The 17,212-nt window shown below is 34.8% G+C and overlaps 2 protein-coding genes across 2 annotated transcripts; one reads left to right on the forward strand and one right to left on the reverse strand.

Moving 5' to 3' along the window:
* The first annotated feature begins 553 nt into the window (after window positions 1-553).
* Window positions 554-2,634, forward strand: LOC122596022 (probable inactive receptor kinase At1g27190). The gene has a single exon (XM_043768519.1). The coding sequence runs from the start codon at window positions 670-672 to the stop codon at window positions 2,482-2,484; it is 1,815 nt and encodes a 604-aa protein (XP_043624454.1). The 5' UTR covers window positions 554-669; the 3' UTR covers window positions 2,485-2,634.
* Window positions 2,635-12,704: 10,070 nt separating this feature from the next.
* Window positions 12,705-15,073, reverse strand: LOC122595178 (DELLA protein GAI-like). Its single transcript, XM_043767509.1, has one exon. The coding sequence runs from the start codon at window positions 15,029-15,031 to the stop codon at window positions 12,908-12,910; it is 2,124 nt and encodes a 707-aa protein (XP_043623444.1). The 5' UTR covers window positions 15,032-15,073; the 3' UTR covers window positions 12,705-12,907.
* Window positions 15,074-17,212: the final 2,139 nt, after the last annotated feature.

Genomic DNA, 17,212 nt, shown 5'->3' on the forward strand with positions numbered 1-17,212 from the left:
TGTACAAGAAACGAATACTGTTCACCTTTGTTATCAGTATCCAGTGAAACACTTCGTAAAAGAATTTTGTATTACTTGCCGGTACCGGGTTTGGTACGGTACTGAGATGGATCAAGAATTGGGAATTTTTTGCTCATCAAAACGTGTTTACTTAAATTCATATATAGGCAGGCTGGATGCATTTCGTAAGACAAGGTGGTTTTAAAAAATCAGCATTCTATCTTATCCGGTTTAATTCAGGTGACATCAAACTTGTATAATTCTGTTTGATTCAATGTACGCTTAATGTTTCAATTGCATTTTTTCCGACATAACTCAAACTAGGAATATAAAAATTGTTTTAGTTCGACTATGAGCTGCTGGAGTGAGTTTAAAATTGAGTAAAAAAACCCCTCAAACCGAGCCAAACCCAAATAATTGCTACTCCAATAATTTAACCCTGACCCAAAAGGCCAAAACAGATACCAAATTATTCTCTCTGTCAAAAAAAGTAAAAAACCTTTTAACTTGAAAAAGAATCCAGTCAAACCAATATCATAACTGGTCAAACACACACACACAGCTCATCCCTGTCTTCCCCACTCCTCAATCCCAACAAAAACAATCACTCCCCATCAAAACTAATCACATCCCATGCCATAAAATCATTTCCATCTCCATCTCCAAACCATGAATTTACATTTCCACCCCTACATTCTCACTTTTTTCATTTTCACCACCGCCATTTCCTCCATTGAAGATGACACCAGGTGTCTCCAAGGCCTCAAAACATCCTTATCAGACCCACAAAACAAACTTGCCACGTGGACCTTCTCCAACACATCATCAACATCTTTATGCAAATTCACAGGTGCTTCCTGTTGGAATGAGAAAGAAAACCGTTTGATATCCATTCAGCTACCTGATTTTTCACTCTCAGGTACATTGCCTGAATCTTTACAGTATTGTACATCTTTACAATCTCTTGATTTGTCTAAAAACATGTTGTCTGGTAACATCCCGACACAGATCTGTTCTTGGTTACCTTATTTAGTTACATTAGATCTGTCGGGAAACATGTTGTCGGGACCTGTACCTGTTGAATTACAAAACTGCAAGTTTTTGAATAACTTGATTCTATCTGATAATAAGTTTGATGGGGAGTTGCCTTATCAGTTAGGACAGTTAACTAGGCTTAAAAGGTTGGAACTTGGTAACAATGAGTTTGTTGGGAATGTTCCTGATGATTTGACGAGATTCGGGTCGGATACGTTTGACGGAAATGACGGGTTGTGTGGTTCGGTTGTTGGGAAGAAATGTGGGAAGTTTGGTGGTAAGAATTTGGTTGTTATTATCGCGGCCGGGGTTTTGGGGGCGGGTTTGTCGGTTTTTTTGGGGTTTGGGGTTTGGTGGTGGTTTTTTGTTAGAGGTGATAGGAGGAAAGGGAAGGGGAAAGGAGACGGGGAAAGTGGGGGTTCAGGGAATTGGGTTGATAAGTTGAGACACTATAAGCTTGTTCAAGTGTCTTTGTTTCAGAAACCGATTGTTAAGATTAAGTTGAATGATATTTTGGTTGCGACGAATGGGTTTAGTGTTGGGAATGTTGAGATTAGTACTAGGACCGGTGTTTGCTATAGAGCCATGTTGCAGGATGGGTCGGTTTTAGCGGTTAAGAGATTGAGTGCTTGTAAGATTAATGAGAAACAATTTAGGTCAGAGATGAATAGGTTAGGGCAACTTAGGCATCCAAATTTGGTTCCGTTGTTAGGATTTTGCGTTGTTGAGGATGAGAAGCTTTTGGTGTATAAGCATATGCCTAACGGGAGTTTGAATTCGCTTTTACACGGTACTGGGAATAATGTTGAGTTGGATTGGCCTTCGAGGGTTAAGATAGGTATCGGTGCTGCTGGTGGGTTAGCTTGGTTGCACCATGTTTGTGAACCTCCTTACCTTCACCAAAACATAAGCTCGAATGTGGTTCTCGTGGATGATGATTTTGAGGCCAGGATTATTGATTTTGGGCTGGCTAGGCTTGTCGGTACCCGTGATTCGAAGAATAGTTCATTCCAAAATGGTGATTTGGGTGAGTTTGGTTATGTGGCTCCTGAATATTCTAGTACCATGGTTGCTTCACTAAAAGGGGATGTTTACGGTTTTGGGGTTGTCCTTTTAGAACTGGTAACGGGTCAGAAGCCCCTTGAGGTGAATAACGGAGAGGAAGGAGGGTATAAAGGTCATTTGGTGGAATGGGTTAATCGACTTACAGGGTCAGGCAAAAGTAAGGATGCCATTGACAAGTCTTTAAGAGGAAAGGGACATGATGACGAAATTTTGCAGTTTTTAAGGATTGCTTGCAGTTGTGTGCTTCCTAGACCTAAAGAACGACCAACCATGTACAATGTTTATCAGTCCTTGAAAAGCTTGGCAGACGCACACGGGTTTTCAGAACACTTTGAAGATATTGCAGTGAAATACGCCAAACAAGATCATCATCACAGAGATTAGCCTTTCAAGAAGATGGTACTGTTCTAATTTCTTAACTTCTAAGTTATTTGATGTATCTTATTGTTTGTAGCATTATCTAAAATTTAGAAAGCTGATATTGATATCAATTTTATATAATTGCTTCTTAATTTATGTCTAGTTTGATATGCATTTTTAGGGTTTTTTTTATTAATTTTTCATTTGGTGTTTTATTATCCATGTAACTGCTAATTTTCTATTGTATGATACTACGATGATATAATTTGTTAGCACGTGTGTTCCATTATCTGTTATAAAACACATGTTTTTCAAAACAAAATGATAGTTATAACATAATGCTTATACAAAGACCTGCAGAATAAATATCTAATCGTTATACAATCCAAATCAGTAGATCCCTAGATCAGAATGAATAAATATGTGTTCTCTAGTTGTATGTGTAGGTTGCCACTCTGGTTGGTTCGCAACAATATAAATTTATATCCATTTCTTATAAATAGTTAATGCTTTAGTTGATAATCTATATTAGGATATTTATCTACTGTAAATCTTTGAATAAACTGATTTTGCATGCTGAAGATTTGCACATCCAATCTGCATTTCTCATTTAACTTGTTCCCATATTAGCTAAAATATTGATTTTACTTGTTTGAGATAAAGCACAACCAAATTTGTTTCATTCAGTGATGAATGGGCTGAAATGGACTCCTTGAATATGATTCATGGGCTTATATGTATATGATAATATTCTGGTTGAATTCCTGTAGTGCTTACTTTGCTTGGTATGAGAATCTGGCTAGAGATGGAATATTATTGCTTTTATTTCTTGCCTTTTTTAACTATAAGGATTAAGGCCGGTTTTAACTAAGATAGATACATAACTACATGGAATAGGGAACATTATTGTAATTTTTATCGTTCCATGTGACTTGTGTGTTTGAAGTAAAGTAGCGAAAGCGTGTGTAGGGAGACAATTGTGAAACCAACCTACATAAAGAGATTCTCAAATTAGTTCTAATATTTAAGAATCTAGTCCTTCATATGAAGCACATGTTTGAGTGAACTGGAATCAAAGTTAGGTTTTTTACTTCATTTGGCTTTTGGTTCTTTTTTCAAAAGAGACCAAAAAGAAAATTATTCGTAGTACAAGTACCTTTTATTATTCACACCAGGAAATACATAACAAGTGGGCGATACAAAAGACCTATAGGCTGTTTTAGTGCTAATCAATTAGTTGGATAAAATGGTGTTTATTTTGTCAAGGTTGTCTTCGAAATTTATGGTTGGAATCAGGTCCAGATTATTTTTCAATCACTTTGAACTTTTCTACTTTTAGTAAATGCTCTTGCTGTATAATTTCCAATCTTATATCATATTTCATTTGTTATATCTGGGAATTATTACTTGATATTTGCCATGTGTTATTATATCTATGAAAAATGAAATTATGTGTTGAAGTCAAGTACCCCCAACCAGCAACAAAGTGTCAAAGACAGTCGTACCCCTATCCCATACCAACAGTCGAGTTCAGTCTAAATAGTCTCATGATCTATCTTGGGTATATGCTTTGTGTTGTGTGTTTTAAGTGTAGTGTTTAGTTTCATGACATTATGGGCATAGATAGATTTACAGTGTTACCAATCATCTGAAAATAGGTCACTTGGCACACTTGGTCTGGCATAAATTCCCAAAATGAAAGGCTGGATAGTTTGGGTAACGGGTCAACTGGTTTTGGGTTAAACTTAAAAAGGATCCGTTATTGGAATTTTGTTAAAGAAAAAAAAACATGTTGGGTTGGAGCCAGGTTGGTTGATTTTTATCTATCTTCTGCAAATACTTGATGTGCCAAATAGGCAAATTTTCTTGAGTACAAAAATTACATTATTTTAGTAATAATCCAAATTTTTGAATAAACTTATCGTCCAGTATTTTGACCGACTCATTTGACATGTTTTTGAGCTATATTTCTGAGTTTTATTTGCAAGTGTGCCTCATTAGAATTAAAAAGAATAACAGAAATTGACCCATTTAAAAGTTAATTGGTTCCGCCACTTCTGTTTTGAATGGAGCAAGGCGAAACCTACATAATTTAAGAGCAGTGGAATTCATCTGTCACCGACTCACTGTCATTATTTGAAACCTTGTCTACAGGTCTTGTAATTGAGACAACTTTCAATCACTTATTCACATCTACTGTATATCATTACATAATTACATCAGTAACAATCTAAAATTTTGGATAACTTGATTTTAGAAGATTATATGTATTCAGAATACACTTGCTACAGACTCATTTGCTCAGTTTCTTCACTTTCTTATACTTGTTTGATATGTTGGACTGTTGGAGATACAAAGCATAACATAAAGGACCATTTATCTTTGCATAACATAAAGGACCATTTATCTTTGCATAACATGCAATCTTAAATGGAGTATGGCCAAAACTCATTTATCATCATACTTCATTTGTTGTGTGTATTCGATCCCTCATCAAGAGGATCTAATGCTGGAAATTTTGCTAATTACGAACACCGAGAATCCAATCATTTCTTTGGGACGACAAACAGTATTTTCTAATAACCGTCACCTCCGGCTTTTTTAACGGACTATGATGTGAACACAAAGATTTACACTCTTTAAACTAGAATCCTGTTACAAAAAGAGTTTATTCCTTTCTTTTCACATTCATTTCTTAACAGACGGATAAGAAGAAAAGCCCTCTATCTTTTCATATTCCCATCAAGAAAATGATATACTTGAAGGAATATTTCCTACCTTTTTCTCTATTTCTTGTCATATGCTTCACAACAGAACTTATATAAACACCCATGTGGGTTTCAATTTTCATCACCCATAGTCACTTCATAGTTCATACATGACAATTGATTCTTCCCATAAGAAGAGATTTTCATGTGGGAAGTTGATGCAATTGTTAACTAACCTCTTTAAACTCAGAGTTCCCCCCTTACTGACAACTGAAGCTAGAATGGGTAGTTCTCTTTCACCGCCACATAGGCATAATACCACTATGAAGGAGCCCGGAAAACCTGAAAAGCAGACCCCAAGAAGGCAAAATAGCCGCCATTTGGATGGTTCAGATGGAGGAGGAGGCTCATCTATCAAGATTCATGGAATCGAAAACTATGACAGTGGAACAGATGATGAGAATAGCTGTACTAGAATGCAATCAAGTGAGCTACAGACATCAGTCACAAATCTTAAAGCTTTGGATTATATTCGGAGGTTCCATGAGAGGAACAAACATGAAGCTGTTTCGTTGGTGCTGCCACCGCCGCCGCCGCCTCTGCCACGTCCTGTTCAAGACAGATTTTTCTTGAAGTGATTATTACGAGTATAAGAGAATTCGTGTTTTATGAATACAGATTTAAGTGTTGGTTTTCAAGCTGTTTTTTAATACATTTGCTGTCATGAGTGATGACTCTCCACCCATTCAACCCTTATGATCCATTTTATTAGGGAGGGGATATCTACTCAAGTAAACAACCCATTTAAAATGAACTTTCGTGTTTTATAAATATATACATTATCTGTACTGTTGGTTTTCAAACTGTTTTAAATACACATGTAGATTTTGTTTGCATTGTCTCCAACCTTTTAACCCTTTTGACCCATGTCATTACTCATTAGGGATGTGCCAAGTATAAAACTTTTGGTCATACAAAACAAGTACAAGTAGCATACTATTCGGTGTATGCGTGAAGGATGCATTTATTGTGAGTGGCCAAAAATTGTTTGTGTACGTATGATTTTACCCATTCCGTTATATCAAGTTATTTTTGCTTATTTTCTTTGTGTACGTATGCTAAAACTGCTTTGTGTTGATATTTTTGCTTATTTTCTTTAAGTGACATGTGTGTATGTTTGAAGTAAAGCAATATAAATCACATGTTGGAAAACAATAATAATTATTGAAACTAAAGCAGAGAAAGTGAGTAACACTAATCACGAATCTTGTCCAAATTCTTCCTTTAATAATCATGAAGCACAAATCTTTGAAATTTAGTATTTCCTTTTGGAAAAAAATTTGTTTGGATTTATTTTTTCGTGGGTCTTTTGTGTATGAGTATAGGGTAAACGTACGACATCTACAATGCTTATAATATTGCTATGTGCCTCACATGTCTCTATGGAACGTAAGATCACATTAAGAGCAGCCCGAAGTCTCATAAGTTGAAATAAGTTACTTTTAATCGATTATTTTCACTATGTAGCACTGTGTGTATATTTTAAGTAAAGGATTACGAAATGTTTAGGGAGACGAGACGACTATGAAAACCAACCTAGAGAAAGAGTTACAGCTAGAATCTTGTCCACATTCTTCTTCATTATGGAGCACAAATTTAAGTAGATTAGAATCAAAATTAGGTTATTACTTCATTTGCATCTTTTTTCAAATGATCCAAAGAGCATATAATACCCAAAATGCTAAAGACTTTTGTCGTCCGCAACTGATTATTCGTATTTGAGCAATTTGAATGACTTGTTATCCATGAAATTTCAATCAAAGTGTTGATTTTTGGTCTATATGACAGCTCCATCTCCCTCCCTCCATAGTCCATGGTTGGAATCCGATACTATACTATTTTTCCCTTTGTACTTAGGCAGCAAAACCTCACTTCCTTTATATTAATCATTTATATTATAATGTTTATTCTTTACCTTTTGTTGGATTTTTGGAGAAATATTACATATCACCAGAAAAAGTCCAAGAATGGTCCTCTCAAGAGCTTAATTTGAAAGTTGATTCCTTTAATCTTTCACATTCATTCATTTCTCAAAAAAAAAAAAAACAAAACAAAACAGAGAAGATTAAGAACAGGACTTTACCTTTCCATACTTTAAGATATACCCTACAGAAACTTTGGCCTCCCTCCCAACAACTTTATATCTTGTTATAGTTCACAACAGAAACTACTTAAATACCATGTGGGTTTCAGTTTATATTACTGAAATTTGCTTCAAATATGACAACTGATTCTAGCCGAAATAAGAGATCTTTATGTGAGAAGCTTATTCAAATGATGAAAAACATCGTAAATCTTTCATCTTTTTCCTTATAAACAACTAATGTTCGATCAGATACTTGTCATTCACCGCCACATAGGGACCATACCAGTGTGAATGAGCCCAAGATGCCCAAAGATTATAGCCCGAAAAGCGAATATAAACACCACTTGGATGGTTTAGGTGGGGAAGGAAGCTCATCTTTGATCAAGGTTCAGGGAATAAACCATGACATTGGAAGAGAAGATGATGTCGATGGGTATAAAGGTTTGCAAACTAGTGACCTGAAGACGTCAATCACAAATCTTAAGGTTGCGGATTATGTTAGGAGGTTTTATGAGAAGAACAGGCACAAATCTGTATCGTTGGTGCTGCCACCACCACCGCCACCCCCACGTCTTCCTCAAGACAGGTTTCTCTTGAAGTGATTATCACCCTCTTATGTTTCTTTTCTCGATGAACTTCCAAATTAGTCATCATATCCAAGTTGCTCATTTGACCCGTTAGAGGTAACATAACCTGAATCAATGGTAACTTAACAATTCCCAACTCTACATATGTATGATTTATATGATTTCATCCAATTTGAATCCTAATGCACCTATTAATAGAATTTGGCTCGGTCTAGAAACATTTTTGTTTTTAATTCTTGTTTCTTCAAGTTCAAACCATATGGATAAGGTATTCGGGTTAAAATCAGAATACATATGTAAGAACACCATTCAATAAAAGAACATTTTACTGATAATCAAATTCGAATTACAACAAGATATAACAAGTAAATTAACTATTAACTAATCAATACAAGAAAGAAAAATAGAACAGAAACATAAAACAGAAAAGAAGAAGGCAAAACGGCCCGAGGGTTCTGTTAAACAGATGGCCCTTAAAACTGATTTCGGGCTACCCAAGTAAACCCGTCAGTTTCCCAGGGTACAACAGCCAAAGCAGTATGTATTGCCGGAGTAAACCAACAACCCGGAATTTACCTTCAAGAACAGCTTGAAGAGAAGTGAAAGAGAAGAGTTGATGATCTAGATTTTTGAAGTGTTAGTGTTATCTTTTTGTTGTTGTTAATCTGATTCATATATATCAGACTTTTGAAGTGTTAGTGCAAAGTGCACCACTAAAACGCCTCATCGCCCACGCTTCCGGTGTCACACCCCACCTTAGGCGGAATAATAGGATATGACGAAAAGATATAACATAACACATGGAGTTTATAATAGAGTAATACTAAATGAAATCCAAATAAATGTGATTCCCATAAGCGGGATAAGGCTAGGCAACACGCCTCAAATAGCAAAAGAAAAATGTAGCAAATAGCAGATAGAGTTTAATGATTCAAATGCAAACTAGGAGTCCATGAAGGATCCCTTTATTAGTCTTCCTAAAGTCCTTATGCTTAGTCTCCTTAAGCATTGTTATTACCTGAAAATGAATGTTCGAAAATGTCAACATAATGTTGGTGAGTTCGTAGGTTTAAAGTAATACAAATGAATCTGCTGTGCATGATATATATGAGGTTTGGACAATAGTGTAAATATAAATATGTAGCAGCTTGTATGCAATCCAAATACTGATCAATGCCATCATAGTTATCCAACAACACAATCCTCATCACTCCTGCCAACAACTTAATCACATCACTTGCCAACAACTCAATCACACACTGTAATACCAACAACTACCAGCTGGAGTATATAGTTGGTCGATAGATTTCAAATAGTCTTCAATAGATATCAACAGACATCTATTGCATCATAGAATCAACACAAGCAAGCTAGCATACACATTTCATAATTACACGTATTTGTCCAAGAAAACAAACTAGTTTTGGCACAGCTAGTAAAGAAATGAAAAATGTTTTGAGCATCATTTTTCCCCAAAAAAATAAAATAAAAAGGGGCCACGAAACTCACCTCAATCAGCAAGCAGTTGTGCAAAGTCCAAAAGATCACCAGAATCTACACAACATATACATGTACAACTTACAATTATGGACATGGTCAATAACCGTCCATTGTAACCCGCATTTGATGATATACATATATGGCTACTTTCAAAATATTCACAACTGATTTGTCATGTATTATTAAGTTACAAGTCACATAACTTAATATAGTATATTTGTTTTAATGATATACCATTGGTTTCTACAAGTTCATATTCACTGAAATTTTTGGTGACTTTATCTATTTTTTATTAGGATGAAACGACCAATTCAAGTTTTCAAATCTTAACTACTGTAACCTTAGAGTGTTATAAACTTACATGAATTTTTACTTAATTTATTTCGCACGTTAACTATTTTTAAAAAATTCCATAATCACATACTAGTCAGAAAATTCACTGTTTGTGTGCAGAAAAGTTTTATAAAAGTTAAGGGTCTTCGAAGCTTCAAAAAAAATCCAAATTTTTACTGTACACTCTTAACATGTTAAAAATATCTCCGAAAAAAAAATAATCTTCCAGTTCGTAAAATCGACCAAGATATGACTATTTGAATTTGACCTAAATCTGTTCGGAAAACTCAGCTTTGTGCAGTTTTGTTATAAAATTCGTTTGATAACCTTAAACTTCATATTTTGACACGAAACCACATCCACCAGAAAGTAGACTTCCTGAAACTAATTTTAGACACCAAAAACATGACTTAACCATCTTCCATGATCAAGATACGACCTTTCAAAGTTAACAAACTGAATCTGTCCAGATTCTGAAATAACCCAAACTTACTGTTTTAAAGACTACTACAACTAATATTCATATATAAACTTTCAAATCTTTCCAACACCTATTTACACCTGTTATTATTATTTCCATGCCTTCATAATTGAATTTTATCTAATTACATTAATTATTATGATACAATAAATACATAAACTTTTAACATTAATATGATTTATACTTCAAGTTTTTGATTTAACCCTAAAAAAAAACCGTTTCATTCATTATTATAAATTTGCCATAATATATTCATCAAATAGGTTACTTATAAATAAAGATTAATAAATAAAAATATAGTTATATATATAAAAAGAAAAGATAAGTAATTTACCCCAAGATTGATGATCACTCCTTAGATACCTTGACAAATAAAAAATATTATACTATAAGAATTTTAACTATAAATTTTATATGATAATAACCTTTGAAATTTTTTTTTTTTTTAGAATTATATTAACTTACCAAATAAAAATCCAAGGATCCTTTAGATGAATTCTTGGCAATTGAAGAATTACAAATTTGTTTTGTGTTGTTGGTTTGAGTTTGACGGCAGTAGCAAAGAAAAAGGGTTTTGCTTTAGATTTTTGTTTTGTTTTGATAGTTAATTTATAAATGCATGTATATCTTCTTATTCCTATAGAGTTAAGTGTTTGAGTTAGTATGTATTTAGGATAGCTAATTACTAATATTAGCCAAAATTCTATTTGGAATAGAAATCCCTCATGATCGTAAATTATAACCAGGAGGTTAAAAATTTGTATTTTGATATTTGATATAACTAACTTAATTGCATTTGAGCTTTTAATTGTTTTATTTACTTATTTATTTAACCTATAAGTAAAAACTATTTTTATTATTAATGTTACTTATAATTCTTATCATTTACTTTGATGATTATAGACTTTAACCCACTTAGTAGTGTATAGAGATTTATCAAAGTCTATAAATAAATATGACTAACAACTACGCGTCTAGAAATTACGGGGATAATTATAGTCATCTACGTTTAGGAAGATCAAATATTTAATTCCTAAACTATTGAAATCCAAGTAATAGAAATCCCATATTGGAAATGATCACCACATTTCTATGCTTGTTATACTATATAGGCATATTGACTAGTCAAGAAATTTGGAATTTGAGTTAGAAACTATAATAAATTATCAGTTTTGGTGACGGATGTCACATCCGGTCCCGGTCATAGGCGCGGGCGCGTCGGGTGCTTCGCACCCTCCTAGCCCACTTGGGGTGTAGTCTCTTATAAGGAATTATAATTCCCCCAACACTCCTCCTTATAAACACATTTAATGTTTATTCTTCTACCAATGTGGGACAAACTCACATTAGTTAATTACTCTTTCAACTCCTTTTAACATATCTATTAACTTGGATATTCTATGTTATTACATAAAATTTTCAACAACATAAACATAAACTTCAATATACATGCCAATGAGTTTTTGGTCTAATGGTTGAAGGGAAAGGTGAAAGGCTTTGCCACTGTTGAGGTCATGGGTTCATATCCGGGTAGCAAACTAAATTGGGGAGAACTAACCACTAGCTTTTACCGTATGATTGAATAACATGGAATCAAAATAACTTGAATATACATTAATGCTTACTTTCCCCCCATGACGTGTTGGAGTGTGATCATGTTAAATAATAAACGCATGTCTGGAAATAATTTAAGCTTACGGGGTCACACGAAATGACACGGTAACTCTATATTATTAATTAGTATATTAAAGTAATATATTAATTAATTAGATCACGAAATGATTAATATATATATATATTAAGGGGTTAATTATATTTATTTAATTAAATGGAGGATTAAAATGTGAAATATGAAAATTAGAGTTGGACTCTAAATCCATATGGGGGGCCGGTTGGATTAAGACTTGGAAAACCTTAATTCTAACTTGTTTTTTAAAATTGTTATAATCTAATTATCCCCTGTAAGGCTTAATTCAAGGTTTTAAAACAATTCCTTCACACAATAAAATCTCTCCTCTCTTTCCCTTTAGTTTTGGCCGTAGGAAACCCTCTAAAGGGGTTTTACAATTTGTGCCTTTCAAATTTATATGTAGGACTACATAATTAATTAATGCATACAAGCATTAATTATGGTCTATTTGATTGTCGGCTACAAATGATTTTCGGTTCAAGGATTTCGATTTAAGGGTATAAACAAAGGGTTTGTTGATCATGATCGGGATACTAACATATAGCATAGGGGTGTCTAGTGTGTGATCGTAGAAGAGTTTTGCTTTAAATTTTAAATAATAATAATCTTATTATTAATAATACTATTGGAAGCTTTGCGCAAAAGTACACGTTTTGATTCTCTCTTTGTTAATTAATAATATTGTATATATGATTCTTTCCGCTGCATACTCATGAATTGTTATATGTTTATGTGCTGATATTTTAACATGACGTGTGAATGTTCTGCGTGAACTTGAAGGTAACATTTTGGACTTGAGTAAACTAAATCACCAGTGACGTGTGCCGACCCTTAATTTTCAAAATATATATATATATATATATTAAAGAAAAAAAAGTAAAAAACGCCACTATGATGAAAACTAAAAAGGAAAATCATAAGATGTGGACATCTCCAAATTTCCTTATTTCTTTTTGATGTGTCGAGTTGTCCCGCCATCACCGAATCAACTCATCCCATAAGTCACCGAATTTTCCATACTGAGGTAGTGATTAATGGCCGAGTATGCCATCCGAGAATCAAACCACCACTGTTTTCCTCAACTTGATACCCATCACCACCACCTGCAAACAAAGTCATCAACATTCTCGCTTGCTTATACGCATTTGACCCGAAATGAACCTGTTCAAACCCGGCCAAGTCGAGTCGACGCGTCCACTGAGTCAACGTCTCGTGCCGTTCAACTCGGTCTATTCCTTCACATGCCACCACATTACAAATCTGCTTTCCCAAATACACTTCTGACAAAATTTTATCCTGATCATTAGCTGGCACCATCCCCTCACCACTGCCATCTCTCGCACCCACGCCCGAGCTCTCGAGCGATTCAAACATAGTCGAATAATAATGCAATGACTCAGTAAACCGGTCCAAGAAAACCAACCCATTATGATTAGCCTCTTGTTCCACAACAGTCAATATCTCGGGTTTGATATCCTTAACCAATGATAAAACCTTTTCAACTGAACCCGGTCTAGCCAACAACTTATGGAGCTCGAAAACCGAATTAACCGCCACGACTTCCCCTGTTCGCAAATCAAACATACCCGGTTCAAGATCAGCCAAACTATTAGCAACAAAGCCTCTAAACTTAAACTCAATACTTATAGTATCAGCCAATTGGGCCAACTTCCAACCCACTTCTTGCAAATAATCTTTCCCATCTTGACGATGTGGTCCAACCCCAGTTAATCTAAAACAAGGCGGACCACCCGGTCTAAGGGCCAATGCCTGCATCAAAGTAGGCCATTGCATCCCTTGTTTTAGCCCAAAATCAATCACATGTACCTTCTTTTTCCCCTCAAACCTTTCCAAAATGGCTTGGTTTGAGGTAAAATGGGCAAATTGTAAGTAAGGAACTGTTTCATAAAAATGCATTTCTAACAAGTCTTGAAACTCGGATAGATCTTGGTCGTTGACCGGTGAAAACCAGTAAATTTTTCTAACTAAAGCTTCCAAAAAATACGTATACACTTTCCTCTTTTGGCCGGCGGCTTGCAACACGGATAACATCTCCGCTTGCTTCAACAAATTCTTGGCTAACCCTATTTTTTTTTCTTGTACGGCTTCCGCACAAGCCATGAGTGTAGTCATCAGCTGGGTACCATTTTCTTGTGCGTCCATTATCACCACCGGGTTCGGAGTGTCAGCCAAATAGTCCTGGACAAAATAGCTTACTTGACATTGCAGGGCAGTTTGAAGTTCCTGCAAGATGGCACTCATTGATGGACGGTCTTCACGGTCCCTCTTTACACATTGATAAGCAATTTCCGTAAACACCTTCAACGATTCAGGATTCAATCCGTCCTTAATATTATCATAAACGATTTCATGTAAATTGTTTTGTTCATAGGACTGCCTCACTAATCCTAGTAAAGGCGGAAGCTTGTTTTCGCTGTAGTCCAAACACGGCCTCCCACACAATACTTCAAACAGAACTACACCCAAAGAGTAAACATCGGACTCTTTTGTTAAAACCCCGGTCTCAGCATAAAGCGGGTCCCAATACCCAAGCGTGCCTACAGGGCTCGAGATAAGAAATGTGTATTTTTGATTGGCAGGACCAAATTTCGAGAGACCAAAATCCGAGATCTTGGCATTCCAAAGTTGATCGAGTAAAATGTTTGAACTTTTAATATCACGATGCAATACTCTTTGTTGGGTCCCACCTGCAGTATGAAGGTATGCAAGTCCATGAGCTGCCCCAATGCAGATCTTAAGGCGTTTAACCCATGTCAGCTCAGTGCTATCGAGATATCGATCAAGGCTTCTCCTGGGGACATATTCATACACCAGGATCTTCTCACCGTGATCATCACAATACCCTAACAAAGAAACTATGTTTTCATGTTTGTATTGAGAAAGTATCATGATCTCCTTCCAGAATTCAGGATTTCCTTGCCCAAATTTACCATCTAAACGCTTCAAAGCTACCCATCCGTACCCTTCATAATAGGCAAGTTCTCCCTTGTACACTTTCCCGAATCCTCCTACCCCAATGCAATTTTCTTGGGCGAAGTTGTTGGTTGCTGTTTTTATATCTTTTAGTTGTAGTTCAAGATGTTTGAACTCTTTTATATGAGCCATTATATACTTTGATTGTTTGATAGCAAAACTTACAACTCCCAAGTGTAGTTATATATAGTTGGACGACTTTGAAGGGGATGTAAATATGTACTGTACGAGTAAATATTAGAAGAAGCGAGGTTCCTGACGCCAACCTTGAAAATTCCAAACAGTTGTTTTGATAAATACGTACAATGACAGCTATGCACTCATCAATATTCCAAACAAATTCATGGCTTATTTTATTTGATTTTTAAAGTTTATATCTATACTTACGACACTTGGATTTAAGTCCATGTGCATAGAAACGTCAAGTAGCACTGTAGCACTACAAACAAAGTAATTTCAATAAAATAAAGTATGGTGCACTACTATTTGAAACCAAAAAAAAAAAAAAACCCACTAGTATGATACTGTATAAAGCATCAAACTTTTTTTCTTCTCTTAATTAAACATGTATATTGGAATAACATAACATGGAATCAAAAGAACTTGAATATACATTATTGCTTTCCCTATATATATGGCCATATATGATGTGTGCATGTTCGATGTTAACTTGTGGGCAAAGCATCTTGGGCTTGTGTAAACTAAACCAGAGAACTGAGTGACTTGCACTATATAAGAATCTTATCAGAAGTCTTTAATTATGAAGCACATATAAATGTCTGAATAACATATATATCACATATATAAGTTACCATTATTTGGATAAAGGGATGTTTATGTGTCAAGATGACAACTCAATCTAACTCGAAAGTCGATCCATGATTGGAATCGGGTACTATACGCTTTCTTTCGTTTTATATTTTCTACTTTAAGAAAAACTCCATCTCCTGTAGCACAAACCTCATATTAAATTTTCTTGTTCACTTTCGTTATTATAATTCAAGTTGGAAATAAAATTGGCTTGAACTATATATGTGGCATATGTTTCCCACTACTTGTTCGAGTTACGTATTAGTTTGCTACTTTTATGTTGTTTAATATGCCCAATATGGTTGCTTTCGTATATGTATTTGTATTGTCAAACATGTTTCTAAGATATCGGTAGGACGCATGATTGTTAAACGTTTGACCCGCATAGTAGCCGGACCCAGCAGACAAATATTTCTTCTTTCCAGATTCTCGGCAGACAGGTATGATTTTCTAAACATTTCTCATTTTCCGTCTTGCACTCCTTTGTGGCCGGAGGTCCCTATAGAAGCAGTCTCTCTACCTTTGTGTAGAGGTAAGACTGTCTACAGCTTACCTTCCTCATACCCCGTGTAGAGATTGAGTCCTGTTTGTTGTTGTTGTTGTTGTATATATGTGGCATATTCGATGTACCACTTAAAATGCAGGTTATGTTATAATTGAGTTGAGTCCAAAATGCAGGTTATGTTATATAAATAATTGCATTTTTAATTATTAGTTAAGAGGTGAGTTTTAGATACAAAAGGTACAGTTTTTCTTTTTATGCATGTTACAAGAGTAGTTAGCAATTCCATTGGCATTTATGAAATGTGAACATTGGCTTAAGAACTTTGACTTACTGTAGTTAGAAGAAGAAAAGACGCTAGATATGTTTCCACAATTTAGCTTAGCGTAGCTTGCTTTTACACAAAATAACAAATTAAGGCCCACTACAATAGAGACACAGAATTATCAAAATTATAAATCAAAATATCTATTCGGATTGGATTGCACATGGTTACTTGTTTTTTTCCCCTACGAATATGCCAAAAAGTGATTAGTCAATTGCAAAGTTAGCTGCCATATAAAAATTAGTAATTGATAAGTTGGAAGTCAAACATTATTACGAGTACAATGAAATTATGTGGGAAAATAAGTTGTTTCTTTTTGTGTCGGCAACACTTTAGAATACGAGATGTAGACTATAAGTCGTTACAGACGATTCAGAGAAAAACCTACAGACTTATTAATCCTAAAAATTGAACTCAAGACCTGTTTGAAAAACCAGGGATGCATAGTAAAAACATGCATCTACCATTGTGTATGTAGCTACTTTGAGAATTTTGCAAATTTGTTTTAAATAAATTGTAAGGTGGAGATCTATATATCATTGATGATTAATTGGTCAATTTGTTACAGCTGGAAATTAAATTTGTACATAGAATCGTGGGTTAGTCAAAAGTTCCCAAAAGTCAACTTCCGAAGCATATATAGTAAGATATAGATAAAATAAAAATATACTCCGTG

Source organism: Erigeron canadensis, chromosome 4 (assembly GCF_010389155.1).
Source record: "Erigeron canadensis isolate Cc75 chromosome 4, C_canadensis_v1, whole genome shotgun sequence".
Lineage (NCBI taxonomy): Eukaryota > Viridiplantae > Streptophyta > Magnoliopsida > Asterales > Asteraceae > Erigeron > Erigeron canadensis.